The sequence below is a fragment of the Colobus angolensis genome, unplaced genomic scaffold, assembly GCF_000951035.1.
Source record: "Colobus angolensis palliatus isolate OR3802 unplaced genomic scaffold, Cang.pa_1.0 Scaffold428, whole genome shotgun sequence".
Classification (NCBI taxonomy): domain Eukaryota; kingdom Metazoa; phylum Chordata; class Mammalia; order Primates; family Cercopithecidae; genus Colobus; species Colobus angolensis.
The window spans coordinates 1,098,579-1,116,920 of record NW_012117688.1 but is presented as its reverse complement, the minus strand read 5'-3'; the positions used below and the strand labels follow the sequence as shown (position 1 = coordinate 1,116,920).

The 18,342-nt window shown below is 35.1% G+C and overlaps 1 protein-coding gene across 2 annotated transcripts in view; it reads right to left on the bottom strand.

Annotated features, from left to right (window-relative positions):
* The window catches only part of MAP4K5 (mitogen-activated protein kinase kinase kinase kinase 5), a 108,030-nt gene that overhangs the window by 65,887 nt on the left and 23,801 nt on the right, over window positions 1-18,342 (bottom strand). For both annotated transcript variants that reach the window (XM_011956887.1, XM_011956888.1), the window contains exons 3-5: window positions 15,064-15,121; window positions 1,025-1,115; window positions 494-558 (exon numbers count right to left, since the gene is read on the bottom strand). In XM_011956887.1, coding sequence (XP_011812277.1) covers window positions 494-558; window positions 1,025-1,115; window positions 15,064-15,121 — 214 coding nt within the window. The remainder of the gene's footprint in view (window positions 1-493; window positions 559-1,024; window positions 1,116-15,063; window positions 15,122-18,342) is intronic.

Genomic DNA, 18,342 nt, shown 5'->3' with positions numbered 1-18,342 from the left:
AATGTCATGTCAAATTCAGCTCAGAAAACTGCCTAAATTCATGGAATACTAAATAAAATACTCGAAACTTTAAAACAATACATATTAATACAAAAATATTACAGTAACAAGTAAATTGTTTTTCTGGTTAGCAGATTAAGTTATTAAGACAGACACGTAACTTCCTTTCTGTGAGTTACCCCTTGCATTTCAATTTTTTTTACAAGGAAATTTAGGAAGTTTCATTTGTAGATAAAACACTTTCCTAGAGATTATATTTAAAGAGTAAAATTTGGATTATATAAATACTTTTGCATTTCTCAGTTCGGGCTCAGGCAAGTTTAATTGACTAACCAATAAAAAATAAATATCAATTTCTGTTATACAGTGCTCCGGGAACAGAAGAATGCAAAATAGTAAGTCTACCTGTTAATATCCGTGGTTAACTGGAAATATCAAACAACAATCATTAAAACCAAAGTCTGTTTAAAATGTAAAGTCAAATTAACAGTACCATGGTAAATATCTTGAAGTGATCCGCCACCACAGTATTCCATACAAATCCACAGTTTTTCCCGACTAATACGAAAAAGAAAGAAAATTATATTAGCTAGTAATCCTCAATCACTGAAATACTCTAAGGCTCTCACTCTTTAGCACACCAAGGTTCAGGATGGACTGCAAAGTGCAACAGGAAACTGCCATGCAATCTTGCTACAATATACAGAAAAGCACATTAATTTCAGCTTTGTTCCCAACTTAAGCAGTTTAGAATATGATCAGTTTTATAAGTTAAAACACTTACTTGTAATCACTTATAATGTTTCATTAAAATTGCCAGATAAGGTACAACTGTAAAAATGGGAGTACCATTATTAATATATACTAGGGGAAAACCCCAGAAATAGGAAGACTCTAAAAAATTTAGAATTTTGTAGTGTTTAAAAGCATACATATATAGTAGCACTTGCATGGAAGGGAGCCAGTGTAGTAGCAAAGAGTATATAAAATACAGAGAGAGATGATGCTTTTTTTCCCCCCTTACCTAAGGTAACTTCCAAAGTAGGCAACGATGTTACAATGTTTACATTCTTTAACCATAAATATTTCTTGTTGAATCAAAGAAAAATCATCTCCTGGAAAACAAAATAAGTTGTTTATCATGTTACTCAAAATCTCTACATATGAAAAGAAGGAAAATTTTACAATAAATATTAGAGATGAGGAATTAGGCATTCTTATCACTTCAGTGAAAATGCAAACTGGTAGAATCTTTCCATAAATTCAGAAGTCTTTAAAACATGCAGAATCTTTGAACCCACAATTTCACTTACAAATTTTTTTTTCTTAAGGAGACATGTACAAAGACAGATGTTTACTACAGTATGGTTTAATAATGCAAGAATGGTTAAATAAATTACAGTACAGTGTGTTGTGACATGAAAATAGGTTTATATTATGTGAAAAAGGAGATTATATATTATTTTAGTATATAGAAGAAGTATTTCAAAAGTAACTTTGCTTTCTTCCTTTTTGGTCTGTATTTTACAATTAGTTTATCACAGACCCATATAAGTTAATTAGAAAAAGCTACATTAGGCCCGGCACAGTGGCTCACGCCTGTAATTCTAGTACTTTGGGAGGCCAAGGTGGGCGGATCACTTGAGGTCAGGAGTTCGAGACCAGCCTGGCCAACATGGTAAAACCCTGTCTCTGCTAAAAACACAAATATTAGATGGGTGTGGTGGTGGGCACCTGTAATCTTCAAACTTGAAAAGCAACTTCAAGTTTAAAATCAGTGGGCAACATAGTGAGCCTCTCTTCCCCCTACTAAAAAAAAGTTCAGTGGTGTCCAGACAGACTCTGGCTCTAACTCAAAGTCATCTTAGAAAAACATACAAGGCCAAGAATGAAAAACTCAGCAATTAGGTCTTAGATAAATAAACAAAATCTTCACACAAGTCAGAGATATTTTTTCCCTTTATACTTTCAACTTTTTCAGTTCAAAACCAAAATAGAGCTTTAAATATTTTTGCCATGCCATTAAAAGCTTTTAAAGAACCTATCACTGCTGATGTGGTTTAAACATATATTTAGCTTCATACAAAAATTAGCTCGGTGTAGTGGCAGGTGCCTGTGGTCCCAGCTACTTGGGAGGCTAAGGCAGGAGAATTGCTTGAACCTGGGAGGCGGACGTCGCAGTGAGCAGAGAGCCACCACTGCACTCCAGTCTGGCGACAGAGCAAGGCTCTGCCTCAGAAACAAAACAAAACAAAAATCCACACATATATTTAGTTTAACTATTAATATGCCACATTTATTTACAATCATTAGAGCATTTTTTTAACAGTCAATTCATGTAAACATTAACTGATAGTTCAGTTACAGAATTTCATGTTAACAATTTTAAAGGGTTAGGAAAGCCAAACAAGGGTACAATCTTCTAACTGAATGAATGTCTGAGAGAAAATCTTTAAAGATAATCTAGCTTTTATTTGTAAACTGGGAAACCGTGTATTACATAAATGGTCACATATACCCTAAACATAAGTGCACAAATGGCAACTTGTTACAACTGAAAATGCACTTCTTAATGGTTTGACAATAAAAGAGGATCAAAGGAGATAATCCAAAATAGAAGATGATCTCCTGTTACTCATTATCAATTTAGGCAGAAGCTGTGAGTAAGCCCTGGAGGTAACAGTAGAAAGTCTGCATACCTAGGTGCAGACGAAAGGCCCTGCTTTCTGTGTTCACTGACGGGAACCAGAATACTTTCTTCTTTTATATCACTCCTCCATCTGAGCCTTTTCCATCATAGCATTATAATTTCTTCTTTACACATGCTGATTTCCCTCAAACGGGCTAAATTCTAGCCCATCTTTCATGTTTGAAAAAATATGAATTATAAAAGAAAGAAGAGTAAAGCAGCACATAATTTTGTTAACATATGTGTATTAGTCCTTTCTCACACTGCTATACAGAACTACCCAAGACTGGGTAATTTATAAAGAAAAGAGGTTTAATTGACTTACACTTCTGCATGGCTCAGGAGGCCTTACAATCATGGCAAAAGGGGAAGCAGGCAAGTCTTACATTGTGGCAGGCGAGAGAGTGTGTGTGTTACAGGAACTGTCAGACACTTACAAAACCATCAGATCTCATGAGAACTCACTATCATGAGAACAGCATGGGGGAAACCACTCCCATGACCCAATCACCTCCCACCAGGTCTCTCCTTCGCCACCTGAGAATTACAATTCAAGATGAGATTTGGGTGGGGACACAAAGCCTAACCATATCAATATGTTATTCTTTGGATTCCCACCTACTCACTTTTAAATGTGCACAGAAGCCTTATATCTGAGCTGTGCTGAAAAATTCTTCAGTTAAGTCTGGGATTTAGAACAGATTTTCTCACACGAGTAGCTTCACATATGGTGCCTAACTTCTCAATCGTGTGTAAATTCTTAAACTGACCTGTAAAAGTCAATAATATGGCTGAATTAATACTACTAGTAACAAACTACCACCTCTTGGTAGTAGTTTTGAGTTCTGAGTTCCACCCACAACTGTGTTCCCAGCAGCAGGTACGTGAGGTTTCTACCAGGGAAGGTGAGGTCTTGGTGAGAGTGAATGACAACTTTTTACAGCTGTAGCTGGAAGCAAGAATTCCCAAGCACAGGTTATTAATAACTCAGATGTTTGAACTCCAGCTTCAGATATATTCTTCATATATCTGCTTCACTATTATATTATTTGAAACTTTAATGCAAAGAGAGTAAAATCTTCTGTGAACTGAAATTATACCACGGAAGAGACTTACATAAAGGTAATATTTTTGTAGTTTATCCTGAGAGGTAGGTAAGGTAATATGGTTATCATAGATGTAGCTATTCTTTGATGGCCTACATCAGCCTCATAAAAATAATCTGAAATTTGGATAGTTGGTTTTATTCTTTTAATTGGGTGATAAGCCAAAATAATATTACTTTCCACTGAGATGTGGCATAAAATCCACTAGGTTCAGAGAACTTAGGCTTGTAGGTTCCAGCCCTGTTGCTCACCAGCCTGGGCAACATAGAGACTTCGTCTTCACAAAGTAATAAGCTAGGCATGGTGACACGCACCTGTAGTCCCAGCTACTCAGGAGGCTGAGGTGGCAGGACTGCTTGAGCCCAAGAGTTTGAGGTTGCAGTGAGCTATAATCACACCACTGCACTTCAGACTAGGGAACAGAGTGAGGACCTGTCTCCAAAAAGAAGGGTACTTGCTTAAAGAAGAGAAATTTTATTCTTCACACCCTGGCAATGTCAGGATGAGACTAGTTGAGAACCACAGAGCCCCTTATCTTATCTTCAGTTTTCACTATATACCTATTACTGAATGTCTTGCTAGTACCTTACATTTAATATGTCCTAAAGTACCAATATCTTTTCTTAAAAACCAATATTATTATTATTATTATATTATTATCATTATTATTTGAGATACAGTCTCGTTTTGTCACCCAGGCTGGAGTGCAGTGGCGCGATCTTGGCTCACTGCAACCTCTGTCTCCCAGGGTTCAAGAGATTCTTCTGCCTCAGCCTCCCGAGTAGGACTACGGGCACGCACCACCACACTGGGCTAATTTTTGTATTTTTTAGTAGAGACGGGTTTCACCATATTGGCCAGGCTGGTCTCAAACTCCTGACCTCGTGATCCGCCTGCCTCAGCCTCCCAAAGTGCTGGGATTACAAGCGTGAGGCCACCGCACCCAACCCAATTTAATATTACTAAGACATCAATACTACCCAAAGTGATATAAATAGCTACACAATCCCTGTGAAAAATTCTGGTAACTTTTTTTTTTTTTTGCAGAAATAGAAAAGAATCATCCTAAAATTTGTATAAAATTAAAAAGACTCTCCATAGCCAAAACAATTTTGAAAAAGAAGAACAAAGTTGGAAGACTCATGCTTCCTGATTTCAAAACTTACTAAAAGCTACCCTAATAGAAACAGTAGGGTACTGGCATAAAGACAGACATATTTAAAACCAATGGAATAGAACAGAGAGCCCAGAAACAAACCCTCATGTAGTACATGGTCAAATGATCTTCAACAAGGGTAATCAGGACTACTTGATGGGGAGAGGGCAGTCTCTTCAACAAATGGTGTTGGGGAAACTGGATATCCACATGCAAAAGAATGAAGTTGGACCCCTGCCTTAAACCATACACAAAACTTAAAATGAAATAAAGATATAATTGTAAGACCCCAAACTATCAAACTCCTAGAAGAAATCACAGAAGAAAAGCTTCATGACATTGGATTTGGCAGTTATTTCTTGTATATGACACCAAAAGCACAGGTAACAAAAAACAGGTGAGACTACACATGAAATTAAAAAAATTTTTGTTCACCAAAGGACAAAATCAATAGAGTTGAAATGGCAACCTATGGAATAGGAGAAAATATTTTCAAATCCTGTATCTAAGAAGGGTTTAACACCCAGAATATATAAAGAACTCCTAGGACTCACAACAAAAAATCAAATAATCTGATTTTAAAAATGGGAAAGGACTTGAGTACACATTTATCCAAAGATGACCTGCAAACAGCCAATAAGCACATGAAAACATGCTCAACATCATTAATCAGAGAAAAATAAAACCACAGTGAGATATCACTTCACATTCATTAGGATGCCTAAAAAAAAAAGGCAGAAAATAAAACTGGTTAGAGGTGATGTGGAGAAGCTAGAACCTTTGTACATTGTTGTTGATATTGCAAACCAGTGAGACTGCTACAGAAAACACTGTAACAGTTTCTCAACAAATTAAAGGTGGAATTATCACATGACCCCAGTAATCATGGTTTTAGGTTTATATCCAACAGAACTGAAAATAGGATCTCAAAGAGAGATTTGTACACCCATGTTCATAGCAGCATTATTTCCAATAGCCAAGAGGTAGAGGCAACCCAGTTTGACAGAATGTGTGTTGACAGAAGAATGAATAAAACTGTAGTATATGAAAAATATGCACACTTAAAAAGGAAATCCTGCCATATGCTATAACATAGATGAACCTTGAGAACATTATGCTAAGTGAAATAGGCTACTCAGAAAAGGACAAATACTGTATGATTCCACTTATATAAAGTATCTAAAGGAGTCAAATTCATAGATACCAACAGAACGGTGGTTACTAGTGGCTGTGGGGGGGCAGCAAAGAGGAGTTGTTGTTTAGTGAATATAGAGTTTTAGTTTTGCAAGATGAAAAATTCTAGAGAACTGTTTCACAACAATGTAAATATACTTAAAATTCCTAAATGATGCACTTAAAAATGGTAAAGACAGCTGGGCATGGTGGCTCACATCTGTAATCCCAACACTTTTGGAGGCCGAGGCAGGTGGATCACCTGAGGTCAGGAGTTTAAGACCAGCTTGGCCAACATGGTGAAACCCTGTCTCTACTAAAAATATAAAAAAATTAGTCGGGTGTAGTGGTGGCAGCCTGTAATCCCAGGTACTCGGGAGGCTAAGGCAGGGGAATGGCTTGATCCCGGGAGGTGGAGGTTGCAGTGAGCCGAGATTGTGCCACTGCATTCTAGCCTGGGTGCCAAGAACAAGACTCTTGTCTCAAAAAAATACAAAACAAAAACCAAAAAAACCAAAAATGGTTAAGATGGTAAAGTTTATGTGTTTTTTACTGAAATTTTAAAAATAATAAAATGTGAAAACAGCCTAATTTAATCATTTCACTACAGTTGGATGTTTAAATGAATATATATATATATATAAATTTCTTTCTTTTTTGAGACAGGATTTCATTCTGTTGCCCACGGTGCAATGCAGTGATGTGAACATGGTTCACTGAAGCCTCGACATCCTGGGCTCAAGTAATCCTCCTGCCTCAGTGTCCTGAGTAGCTGGGACTACAGAAGCAGGCTGCCATGGTCTACTAATTTTTAAAAATTTTTGTAGAGACGGGGTCTTACTACGTTGTCCAGGCTGGTCTTAAATTCCTGGGCTCAAAAGATCCTCCCACCTTAGCCTCCCAAAGTGCTGAGACAACAACAGATGTGAACCACCACTTCCAGACCAAAAATAAATAAATAAATAAAAACTTTTAAAACAAGTATTTAAAATAAATATGCAGTAACCTAAAAATTTGTATATCATTCACAGCAAAATTACAATGTAAAAATTAGATCTCCTAATATGTGCAATGGCAAAAGTTTTCCGTACTAGTAAGTACTAGATACCATTTCTGAAGTTTATGAAATAATGTTAAAGTATCAAAACGAAAACTAATTTTAGTGGTAGTTCATTGTACTAATGAATAAATTAGCAGTACTTTTTCAGAAAATCAATTAATCCAATGCTAAATATTCAATCAGCTAATTTTTAAACAACCATGAAAAATATAGTGACACAATGGTGGCAATCTTGTGAATATGGTTGTTTTGGTTCATAATAACACTTTTTTTTTTTCATTGAGTGTAATGAATGTAGAATGTTAAACAGAAGACATTAGTAAACAACACTAACCTTTATTCATTTTCTGTATCTATTATTTAAAACCAATAAAATGACATTTGGGGCATGTATTTATGCCTTCAAATTAACATTTCCCATTAATTCAGACTTGAACTGTCCAAACAGCGAAGACAGGGTACAAATATTTTACTTTACATAATATTTTTAAAAATCAAGGTTGTTAGATTTTTGAATAGAAATTCTGAAAAGAACATACCACCTAACCAGAATAGATGACACTTGTCCTATTTGGCCAAAAAACCTACCTGGGGATTTCTTTCAAGAACTTTCACAAGGCAAACAAATGGCTGGTTTAAACCTCCGTATACTTCTTGACTTTTTCAGATTTACACTACTTTCTCTGCGTATACTTTCAGGAAACAGGATAAAGTATCCCCTGAAAATCCAAGGAAAGCTTTAAACATCTATTGAAAGATATTTAAAGATTCCTATTTATTTCGAAAACTGTCTACAGAAATACATTTAACTTATTAAAAAATACTAAACTATTTTATAAGTATTTCTAATTTGCCATTTTAAAAGACAAGCAAGGGAACAAACCAAAAGGGTATTGCATTAATCACCCTGGGTAGTGATGCATTAAATTCTATCCCTGTAAGCAAGGCTGACAATATTTAACAAACTGTAATTTTCATAAGCTTAAAATATTATTTTGTAGTTTCACTATAAAAGAGGGGTAATGGAAGAAAGACAGAGGGAAGGGAAAGTAGGATTCTGATGGTAAGTTTTCCCACAAACTTTGTTCCTGTTCTGGCTGTTGGCCACCACTAGCTACAGACTTGTTGAGCAAACTGAGCACCTGTAAAATGAGTTAGATGGTAGGCTGAAATTCAGACAAAAGACAGGAAAACATAGTGGCACGAACCATCATATTATCTGCCTGGTCTTATAGGGCACTCTGGATGTCTGACCAAAGAGATGAAAAATGCAACTAAAACTCACAATGGTATCACTGGTGGTATTATTTTCAATGCTAATCACTGGTAAGTCAAACTCTATTTAATGTTACCATTTGTAAGGTGGTGACTTTATTTAGTAAGTTATCTACTATAAAAATGTGAAAGAAATGGTTAAATCATTCCTGAAAATAACCATTTTGCCTGTATCTACAAAGAGCAACAAGAACATACAGACATAGGAAGGAATGCTGACTTCATTTTCTTTTACAAATATTTTTGTGGCTAATTAATAAAAGCGATTTTCTGTGCTAACCTATTGTCAACTCTAAGGCTTACTGTAGCATTTTTTGACGGTTAGGAAGACCTTCAAAAGCAATCTGTTTCAGTAAAATTTTGAATACAGCATTATGAAATTAAATTGCCAGGGGCAAGTCAGTGATACAGTCTAGGACTCTAAAATTACCATAAACTTTAATATCCTATTTTTCACCACAGGGAAAAGCACGTTAAGTTTACAGCTGGAATTTCATTTACTTAAAAAAAATTTTGTTTATGTTTTACTAGACATGTTTTTTTCTAAGTCATATTGGCAAATAATTATCTTTTCATGTCTAAATACAATTTTAAACCAGTTCATCTGTTAAATCAATACAAGAAAACACTTTTGTATTATGCTGGCTTTAGTGCAAGTTTTTGAAAGCTGCTGAATACAGTTGAGAATTCATTTTTGAAATACAGCAGTCTCCAAAATTATTTGAAGTATCTGAACTGAATGTTGGGAAAATTCATTAGCATACCATCATATTTTGAATCTAAAGATTCCCTTAAGTCTGTTCCAAAAATGTGAAAAATACCATCTACTTTGGCTTTACCGACAATGCTAAAAGTCCACTGATTTTCCACAAAAATTCCATGGCAGAAAAAAGACAAATACAGGATGCTGAAGATATGAAGAATTTGTTTTGAAAGAAAATTTAAGACAATAAGTCCTTCAAACTCTCAGGGATATGAAAGGGGAAAAAAGAGTACAGGTAAATTAAGGCAACAAAATGAAACAATGATGGTAGAGTTAAGGGGGGAAAAGCTGTGTAGAAATAATACTTGTATAGAACTAATAAAAGCACTGGAACCAACAAGGAATAGAAGCAGTATTGGGGGCCAGGTGTGGTGGTTCACGCCTATAATCCCAGCACTTTGGGAGGCCTAGAACGGCAGATCTCTTGAGGCCAGGAGTCCAAGACCAGCCTGGACAACATGGCGAAACTCCGTCTCTACTAAAAATATAAAAATTAGCCGGGTGTGGTGGCACGTGCCTGTAATTCCAGCTACTCAGGAGGCTGAGGCACGAGAATCACCTGAACCCAGTTGGCGGAGGTTGCAGTGAGCTCAGATCATGCCACTGTAGTCCTGCCCGGGGAAACAGAGAAAGACCCTGTTTCAAAAAAAAAAAAAAAAAGTAACTGATATGGCAGACTAAAAATTCATTACTTTCCAAAGTAATTAAATAAAAAAATTCAAGAATCTTAAAACAAAGTTTGTTGAAATGGAGAAAAAATCAAAACTGCAGATGAAAAAAGCAGCTCATTATGTCTCAGGGAGAAAAATCTGTAGAAAATTATTGAGACCAAGTTATATTCTGTTGAGATTACTAATTTTGAAGACAAAGAAAGAAATGCCAGCTTTTGCTACAATCAAGTAGTAACAGCAAGTTACCTACTAGGGGAAAAATATCAGGTAGGCCTTACAGTTCTTTCCAACAATATTCAAGGGAAAAAAATGTCTATAGAGTTTTTTGAGGGTAGATGGAGAAGAACACGTGATGCAATCATTTTATACCTAGTCAAATTGTCATTCTCATTCAAAGGCAACAGAAAGACATCTGCAATATTCTTTTGTAGGTAGAATATTTATTGCAGTGTCCGTTATGTGCTTACACTGTCCCAAGTGGTGAAATACGGCAGTGAGAATAATCACTATTCTCATGGCTCTTACATTCTAGGAGAGAGACAAACACAATATATACATATAAACAAACAAGAAAAGCATCAGGCACTCATGTGTCCTATGCAGCCAACTAAAATAACAAGGGGATTGGCCCCTCTGGGGATATGATATTTATTTAAGCTGAGGTCTGAATGACCAGGAGCCTTCAGAGCAAAGGTCTTGAAAAACAGTTACCTCAGGCAAAAGAGAAGAATTGTTTTAATCTTGGACTGTTTAAATAAAAAGAAAACAGAGGCATAGTAGAGTAGGGAGAACCATACGCGATGAGCTCAGAGAAGTGGGGAGAGCAGATCATGTAGGGTTTTATAAACAAGGCTAAAAATCTGAGTATTTTTCTAAGTTGATATGAAGGCTTCAGGGAAGTGTTAAGCAGAAGAGTGCGATGATACATGATTTATGTTTTAAAAAGTTCACTCCGGAGGCTTTCTTGAAAACAGATGGTGGGGAACGGGAAGTGTAGGTGAGGAAACAGACACTAGAAGGGTGGAGATGGGTAATAAAGACAAGTAGATGGATTCAGGATATGTTTTGAAGGTAGAGCTGAGGGAACTTGCTGACAGACTGATTCTTGAGCACAAATAAAAGAGAGAAATCGAGGTTAATGCCTACATTTTTGGATGGGTTAACTGCTTAGCAAAATGGGAAAGAAAAGCAGGTTTGAGAAGAATAATCAATCTATGGATTTAAATTACAATATTCCTAATACTGGAAAATCTTTTTGACAATATGATTTAGTCTATTGATAGCTGATACTAAGTAGGTGAGAATGCAAAGGAAATGGCATAAAAAGACCAATGGTGGGTAGTAAATCTATTAAATAAAAACCTAAATCTAAATAATTGGTCGTGGCACTTATAAATTATAAATATTACATTTCTTAAAAGAAGGTACACATACTAATACATACTCATACCCCAGTGCAATCAGAAAGTTTCTGGGCTAAAATCCCCAAATAAACCAACAAACAGTTGAAAATTGGGGGGATGATGAGGCAGGAAGAGTATAAATATGCAAATTTCCAAATCTGTAAACCCAAGAATTCAATAGATGACTGTTTTATTTCTTAAACTGATAAACTAAAACACCCACAAATGTAAGTATATTATTCAAGGTCTTACAAGTCATTCTCTGACAAAACTACAGAATTGTATCTTACAAATTATCAGCGGTAAAAATAAAAGAAACCCCCAGCCATAATTTTTTTTTAAATTTAAGAAAATATTAAAAACAACAACAGAAGTAAAATTAAAAATCTCTCTAAAACAATGTAATAGTGGACAGATTCACATATTAAAAAAAAAAAGAAAGATTCAGATTGGGTTGTAAAACAAAAGTCAAACATAATTTTTTACAAGAGAAACATCAATGACCCAGAAAGGATTAAAGTATAATGACAGGCCCAGGTACACCAGGTCTATCCATTTGTTGTATGCCACATAAATATAAACAAAAAGAAAGGAGGGTTGGCAATATCAATGTCAGATAAAGTTATATTCAAGGTAAAAAGGGTATCGAAGATCATTAAGGGAGTGAATGATTAAAGATGAAAGATACAAGTCACAATAGTAAGAGAAAGACTGAAGCCATTGACCAATATGAGTGACTAATGCATTATACATTTATTCCATTATTCTGTCTCCCCCACTGAAATTCAAGATCCATGAGAACAAGGTCTTTGCCTTTTTGTTCTCTTCTACATTCCTACCCTCTAGAACAGAGCTTGGCATATATGAGGTATTCAATAAATATTTATTAAGAAATGAAAATATAAGGTAAACATGAATTTTATGGGTCAACTGACACACATATAATACATTAAGCAGATGTGCCACAAATGGAAGGAGAAATGGACAAAATCACTCTAGTGGAAGATGATCAACACTTCTGTCAGAACCCATTTATGCCCAGTGTTCCATTATCGGAACGCTAAGCATGTGAGAGTTATTTACATCCTAACATCCTACGGCTCAAGTTCATCGTCAAGGTCTGATTTTTCACACGTCTGCAATTCAAAAAACCGCAAACTCCAGCATAAATGGGTTAACGCTTAATGAGTAAACACAACACTGGAAGCACTATCCTACAATGTGAAAGTCCAGGCCAAAATAACATTCTATATGATATATCTGTACAGTTGCAAAAACAATGAAAAACATTTGAAAACTGCCAGAAAAATATGAATTCTGTAAGACTGCCAGAGACAAAATATAACCAATAAAATCAATGTCTGAAGTAAATATCTATAATAACCAGTTAGACAGTGTAAGAGGGGAAAAAGGAAGCCACCCCAACAGCGAGAAATACCGTAAATATGAAGATGTGGCAAAAACTTTCCTAAAGACCTGAATAAGAAAAAACCTTTACTATTGTCAAAATGCCAAATATCCCACATCAATCTATGTGCCTTTTTTCTCCTTGATAAAAATGATTTTGAAGTTCTCCTGAAGAAAAAAGTTTTACAAACAGAAAGGAAATATCTGAAAAATAAAAGGAATGAAGACTATAACATGCAACAAAAGTTATAGCAATCAAGACCAGGATAGTATTGAAGTAGGAATAGAAAAAAGAAAATCACTGGAACAGAACACACAATCTATGCTTATATGGAAATTTAGCTTATGACAACCAAGGCACTTCAAATCTGTGGATAAGAGACTGAATCTATAGTAATGGCTTTGGGAAACCAGCCATTTGAAAAAATATATAGAGAGAGTTCTCTTTCATCCCTTAGAACAAACTCGTTCCTGATTGAGTAAATATTTAAATTTTGGAAGAAAAAAAGGAAAAACTGGAAGAAATTACAGTTTAAAATTGTTATAGTTATCTAGGAGAAAAGGCCTAAGTACAGGGAAATGGGGAATAGAGAAAGGAGGACTGACAAATTTAAGAGAAAAAAGAAGACTTCCACATGGAAAAAAAAGTATAAGCAGAGTGAAAGAAGACAAATTGTGGGAAGTGTAAAATACACGATAAAGAGTCACTATCCTCAAAGTACAAACAGCGTCTAAAATTCAATAATAAAATACAAATAACCTGATAGGACTGGGGCAAGGCATAAGAATAGGCAACCAACAAAATTTTTAAAAAGCCAAATACTAAGATCACTTCATCAATATTTATAGAACTTCTATGTTATTCTTTTTTGGGGGACAAGTTGAAATATTACTCAATCTTAATACATGGGTCACATCTAACATAAAATAATCAGTAGCTTTTACAAAACAAGGCAGTGAGAAAATTCCAGCCTTTCAAAGGAGTCTTATTAACGTACAATCCTTGCATTTAATCCTTACATTTTAAGTAATCATACACATATTTTTCTTTTTTTTACTGAATTGCCTTCTTATGTTAGTTCTAATATATGGTTTATTGAGCATTCAGAATTGCAGGATATAAAAAATATACTCATTAATTCATTATAATGAACTATAATATTAGGTTGGCAAAAACTGCAATTACTTATGCATCAACCTAATAAAAAATAAGCCATACCCTCAAGTCAAATAAGTGAAACTGTGCTGTAACAAGCCCAGTGCACTCGCTTAAGACAGAAAAGGGATAAATATCTTCGTTTTCTCTGAGAGCACAGGCCAGTACTTGGACATAACTTGAATAACCATCCTTGAACATAATTTGAATATTTCCTGTAGTGACTTTTCCAGGAGAGGCAAATGCTTGTATAGTTCTGTAATATTCCTTATTTGTGTTAGTGACATTTTGGAGATCATTTTAAACTTACTAGGTGGCATTTAATAAGAGGATCCTAAAAGAGTATTATTATAACAATTTCTACTTGCCAGGAAAAAAAAGATATTGGGACATATCTGAAAGCTTATTTTTAGTGTTCCAGCATATGCTGCCTCAGTACTATTATCTCTTTAATGAGTCACATGTATAATGATTCAAATACTGTGTTTCAAAAGCAAAGTCATTTTAACTGCTCAAACTAAGAAACTGGCACAATTATGGTCGTAAACTTACCCTACACGCCTAAGTTTATGAACCAGCAAATGAACATATCACCAAATATTCACTTACCTGGTCAAAAACTACTACTGCACTCATTAGAAACTTTTAGGATACCAAAATCATAAAACCGTTTCAAGATTACAGTTTTATTTTCAAAGCAAATTATTCAGTGTGTTTTGAAACAAGCAGTCTTCTGACACACAGAAGTGTTAATAAAATAAGCACTAAGCTAAAACCAGAATTAATAAGCCTAAATCAATCAAAGGGAATAGCTGACAAACAAATGTCATTATACCAAATATTCACCCCAAAAAAATCACTGAATACTTTCCTAACCAAATTCTCATAAAAGCTAAACTTGAGGTTCAAATATTTCACTATCTTCTTAAAAGCAAATTAACAATGTCAATGTGTCTTCCAATTTTGAATGTGGACATGTCAAATTTTATTTGGCAACAAAACTGTCATGTCAAACTCACCTTTAACTAACCACCTCCAGGGTAATTTAATTGAAGATATTCTACTGACCTGATAGAACATATAAAGACTTCTTTTGGGAAGAAGGGAAACAAGGAAAGAAATACGGAAAATAGTTTTAAGACCTATATTTATGAACTGCACAAGAAAATTGTTCAAAAATTGTCTTGAGGGTTTTAATACATACCAGGCTCCAATTTAATGATTTTTACTGCAGCCAGCTCTCCTGTGTGTACATTTCTGGCCTAAAAATAATATGAAAACAAAAATCTTGTTAATTAAAAAGCTTGTTAATTACATTAAAATTACTTGGTGCTATGTTAATTGCTTATCAACCATACTTTTATCAAAACTAAAAAACAAAATATTTCCAATAAAATGAGCGTACTCATTTTCCCATTAAAGAAAGATATAGATATGACACAAAAGTGTTTTAAAAATTACCATTAGTCCCACCACTCAAAAACAGCTACTGTTTAAAATTTGGTCTGCTTCCTCCAAGGCTTTTCTTCAGCCTTGGGTTAATATTTTTAATTTTAAAAATCTCATGGTTTTTATTTATATCAGAAAACATAATCATAGGTCATTAAACTTTTTAAAAAATCATCTGTATCTAACTACCTAGAGAAAACCAGTGAATATTTCAGTGTATGCGTATCTCTTTCCTGGTACACATATGTATACGCATGTGCATTATGGAAGATGATCCCATCACAGTCTTCGACGACATGATTGCGAATGCTGCCTGGTTTTCCACTGATAGGATATAGAATTTAACCAACCCTCTATTGTTGGACATTTACAATTTTAATATTATTTGCAAGTTATAAAAATAGGAATAAATATATCTTAGCTTTGTTATCTATCCACAGCCTTATTTCCTTCAGTTAAATACCCAGAAGAGAAACTATTTACTATTTAACAAAAGGTCAACAAACTTACTATAATTAGCACTACAATGAATATCACTACAAATATTTTACCATAGATGAGCTTATAAGGAAGGCAACCTAGACATACAATTGTGAGATCAAAACGTATGTGGACTTATAATGGGTATGTTGCCATATTGCTCTAAAACACTGTGTAAATTTATATTGCCATCGACCTCGGATGTCAAATCCACATCTGCCAAGACTTACTGTAGGTAAAAATTAAATGATTATAACATAGTCCATATAATAATCGTCCTTTATTGCTGGACATGAAGGAGGTTATATATAGTCTTTTCATTATTTAAGACATACTTGTTTTAAATGGATTCTAAGATACAATATTACTAGGTCAAAGGTTGTGAATATGAACACATCCCATCAAATAGTGTAAAAGCATTTTACCACTATATTCTCTTTGTTAATATGAGTGCTAATTTTCATCGTACCCAGTGGTATATCGTATGTGGAAATGGAATTTACTAATTTATGACCTTTTTCATTTATTATATTAGATTTGAATACCAACTTTCAAATGGCAGAAAAAACAAGAAAAAAGACATGATAAAATAGAAAAGTATAGTTATACTAATTTGCCAAATTAAATAAGTCAAATTATCAGAGTAAAGAAGAGAAAAAGGGAAAGGAACAGAAGAATGATAAAGTAGGGAAGAGTGCCTTCAAAGAGATCCTTTCAAAAATGACACACAGAGGGTGAGATAAAGAATAGAATGGGGGAGAGATATACAGATGAAAAGACACAAACAGAAAGAAAAATAGAAGAATCTATTTTTTGTTCATTTGTTTTTTGTTGTTTTGAGACAGGGTCTCACTTCTATCACCAAGGATGGAGTGCAGCAGCAGGATCTTGGCTCACTGCAACCTCTGCCTCCTGGGCTCAAGTGATTCTCCCACCTCAGCCCCCCAAGTGGCTGAGACTACAGACACCTGCCAGTACACTCAGCTAATTGTTGTATTTTTTGTAGAGTTGGGTTTTGCCATGTTGCCCAGGCTGGTCTCAAACTCCTGGGTTCAAGTAATTCGCCCACCTTGGCCTCCTGCAGTGCTGGGATTACAGTGAACCACCGAGCCTGGCAAGAAAAGAATTTTCAACAGCAGAAGTTGTAACTACTTTGTGGTAAGTTCACATTTTCTTCATTAAATCTAGTGAACAGGGTAAGAAGGGGTTTCAGGAAAGAAGAGCAGGCATTTTAACTCTTCTCTTTCATAGTTATAGTTACTTCTCTCCTAACCATGAACACATTTACAAAAAGGGGAGCAATGGTCAGCCAGAAGGCTCACACCCTTCCTACTCTCTCCCCTTTCTGCCATTGGACATAAGAATTGTCTGTTAGCCTCAGGTCTTCTTCTAGTTCCTAAAATTTCCCTTGGGTCATAAAAGGATTTGTGCACATAGATTTAGCCTGTCCACCTCTCAGCCAATTCACATGCCAGTGAGACTCAGGTATAAAAGAAATATGGCCAGAACAAGCAATGATAATTGACTTCCTGGGAATCTTGTTCAGTAAATCATAAAATGTGTGTTAGAAGACAAATTCCATAATAATGATGACAATTATGTTTGTAATGCTTTACAATTTGCAGAAACTTTCATATACTTTACTTAATTCTGTTTATTTAAATACAAAAAGACTTAGTTTAGTAAAGTTGACTTGCTCAAGGGCATCCTGCTGGCAGGGGTGAGTCAAGAGTTGGAATCCAATTTTGTTGATATTTTCAAAAAACCAGCTCCTGGATTCATTGATTTTTTGAAGGGTTGTTTGTGTCTCTACCTGCTTTAGTTCTGCTCTGATCTTAGTTATTTCTTGCCTTCTGCTAGCTTTTGAATGTGTTTGCTCTTGCTTCTCTAGCTTTTTAATTGTGATATTAGGGTGCCAATTTTAGATCTTTCCTGCTTTCTCTTGTGGGCATTTAGTACTGTAAATTTCCCTCTACACCTTGCTTTAAATGTGTCCCACAGATTCTGGTATGCTGTGTCTTTGTTCTCATTGGTTTCAAAGAACATCTTTATTTCTGCCTTCAATTCGTTATGTACCCAGTAGTCATTCTGGAGGAGGTTGTTCAGTTTCCATGGAGTTGAGCGGTTTTGAGTGAGTTTCTTAATCCTGAGTTCTAGTTTGATTGCACTGTGGTCTGAGAGACAGTTTGTTATAATTTCTGTTCTTTTACATTTGCTGAGGAGTGCTTTACTTCCAACTATGTGGTCAATTTTGGAGTAAGTGCGATGTGGTGCTGAGAAGAATGTATATTCTGTTGATTTGGGGTGGAGAGTTCTGTAGATGTCTATTAGGACAGCTTGGATGCAGAGCTGAGTTCAGTTCCTGGATATTCTTGTTAACTTTCTGTCTTGATATGTCTAATGTTGATGGTGGGCTGTTAAAGTCTCCCATTATCATTGTGTGGGAGTATAAGTCTCTCTGTAGGTCTCTAAGGACTTGCTTTATGAATCTGGGTGCTCCTGTATTGGGTGCATATATATTTAGGATAGTTAGCTCTTCTTGTTGAATTGATCC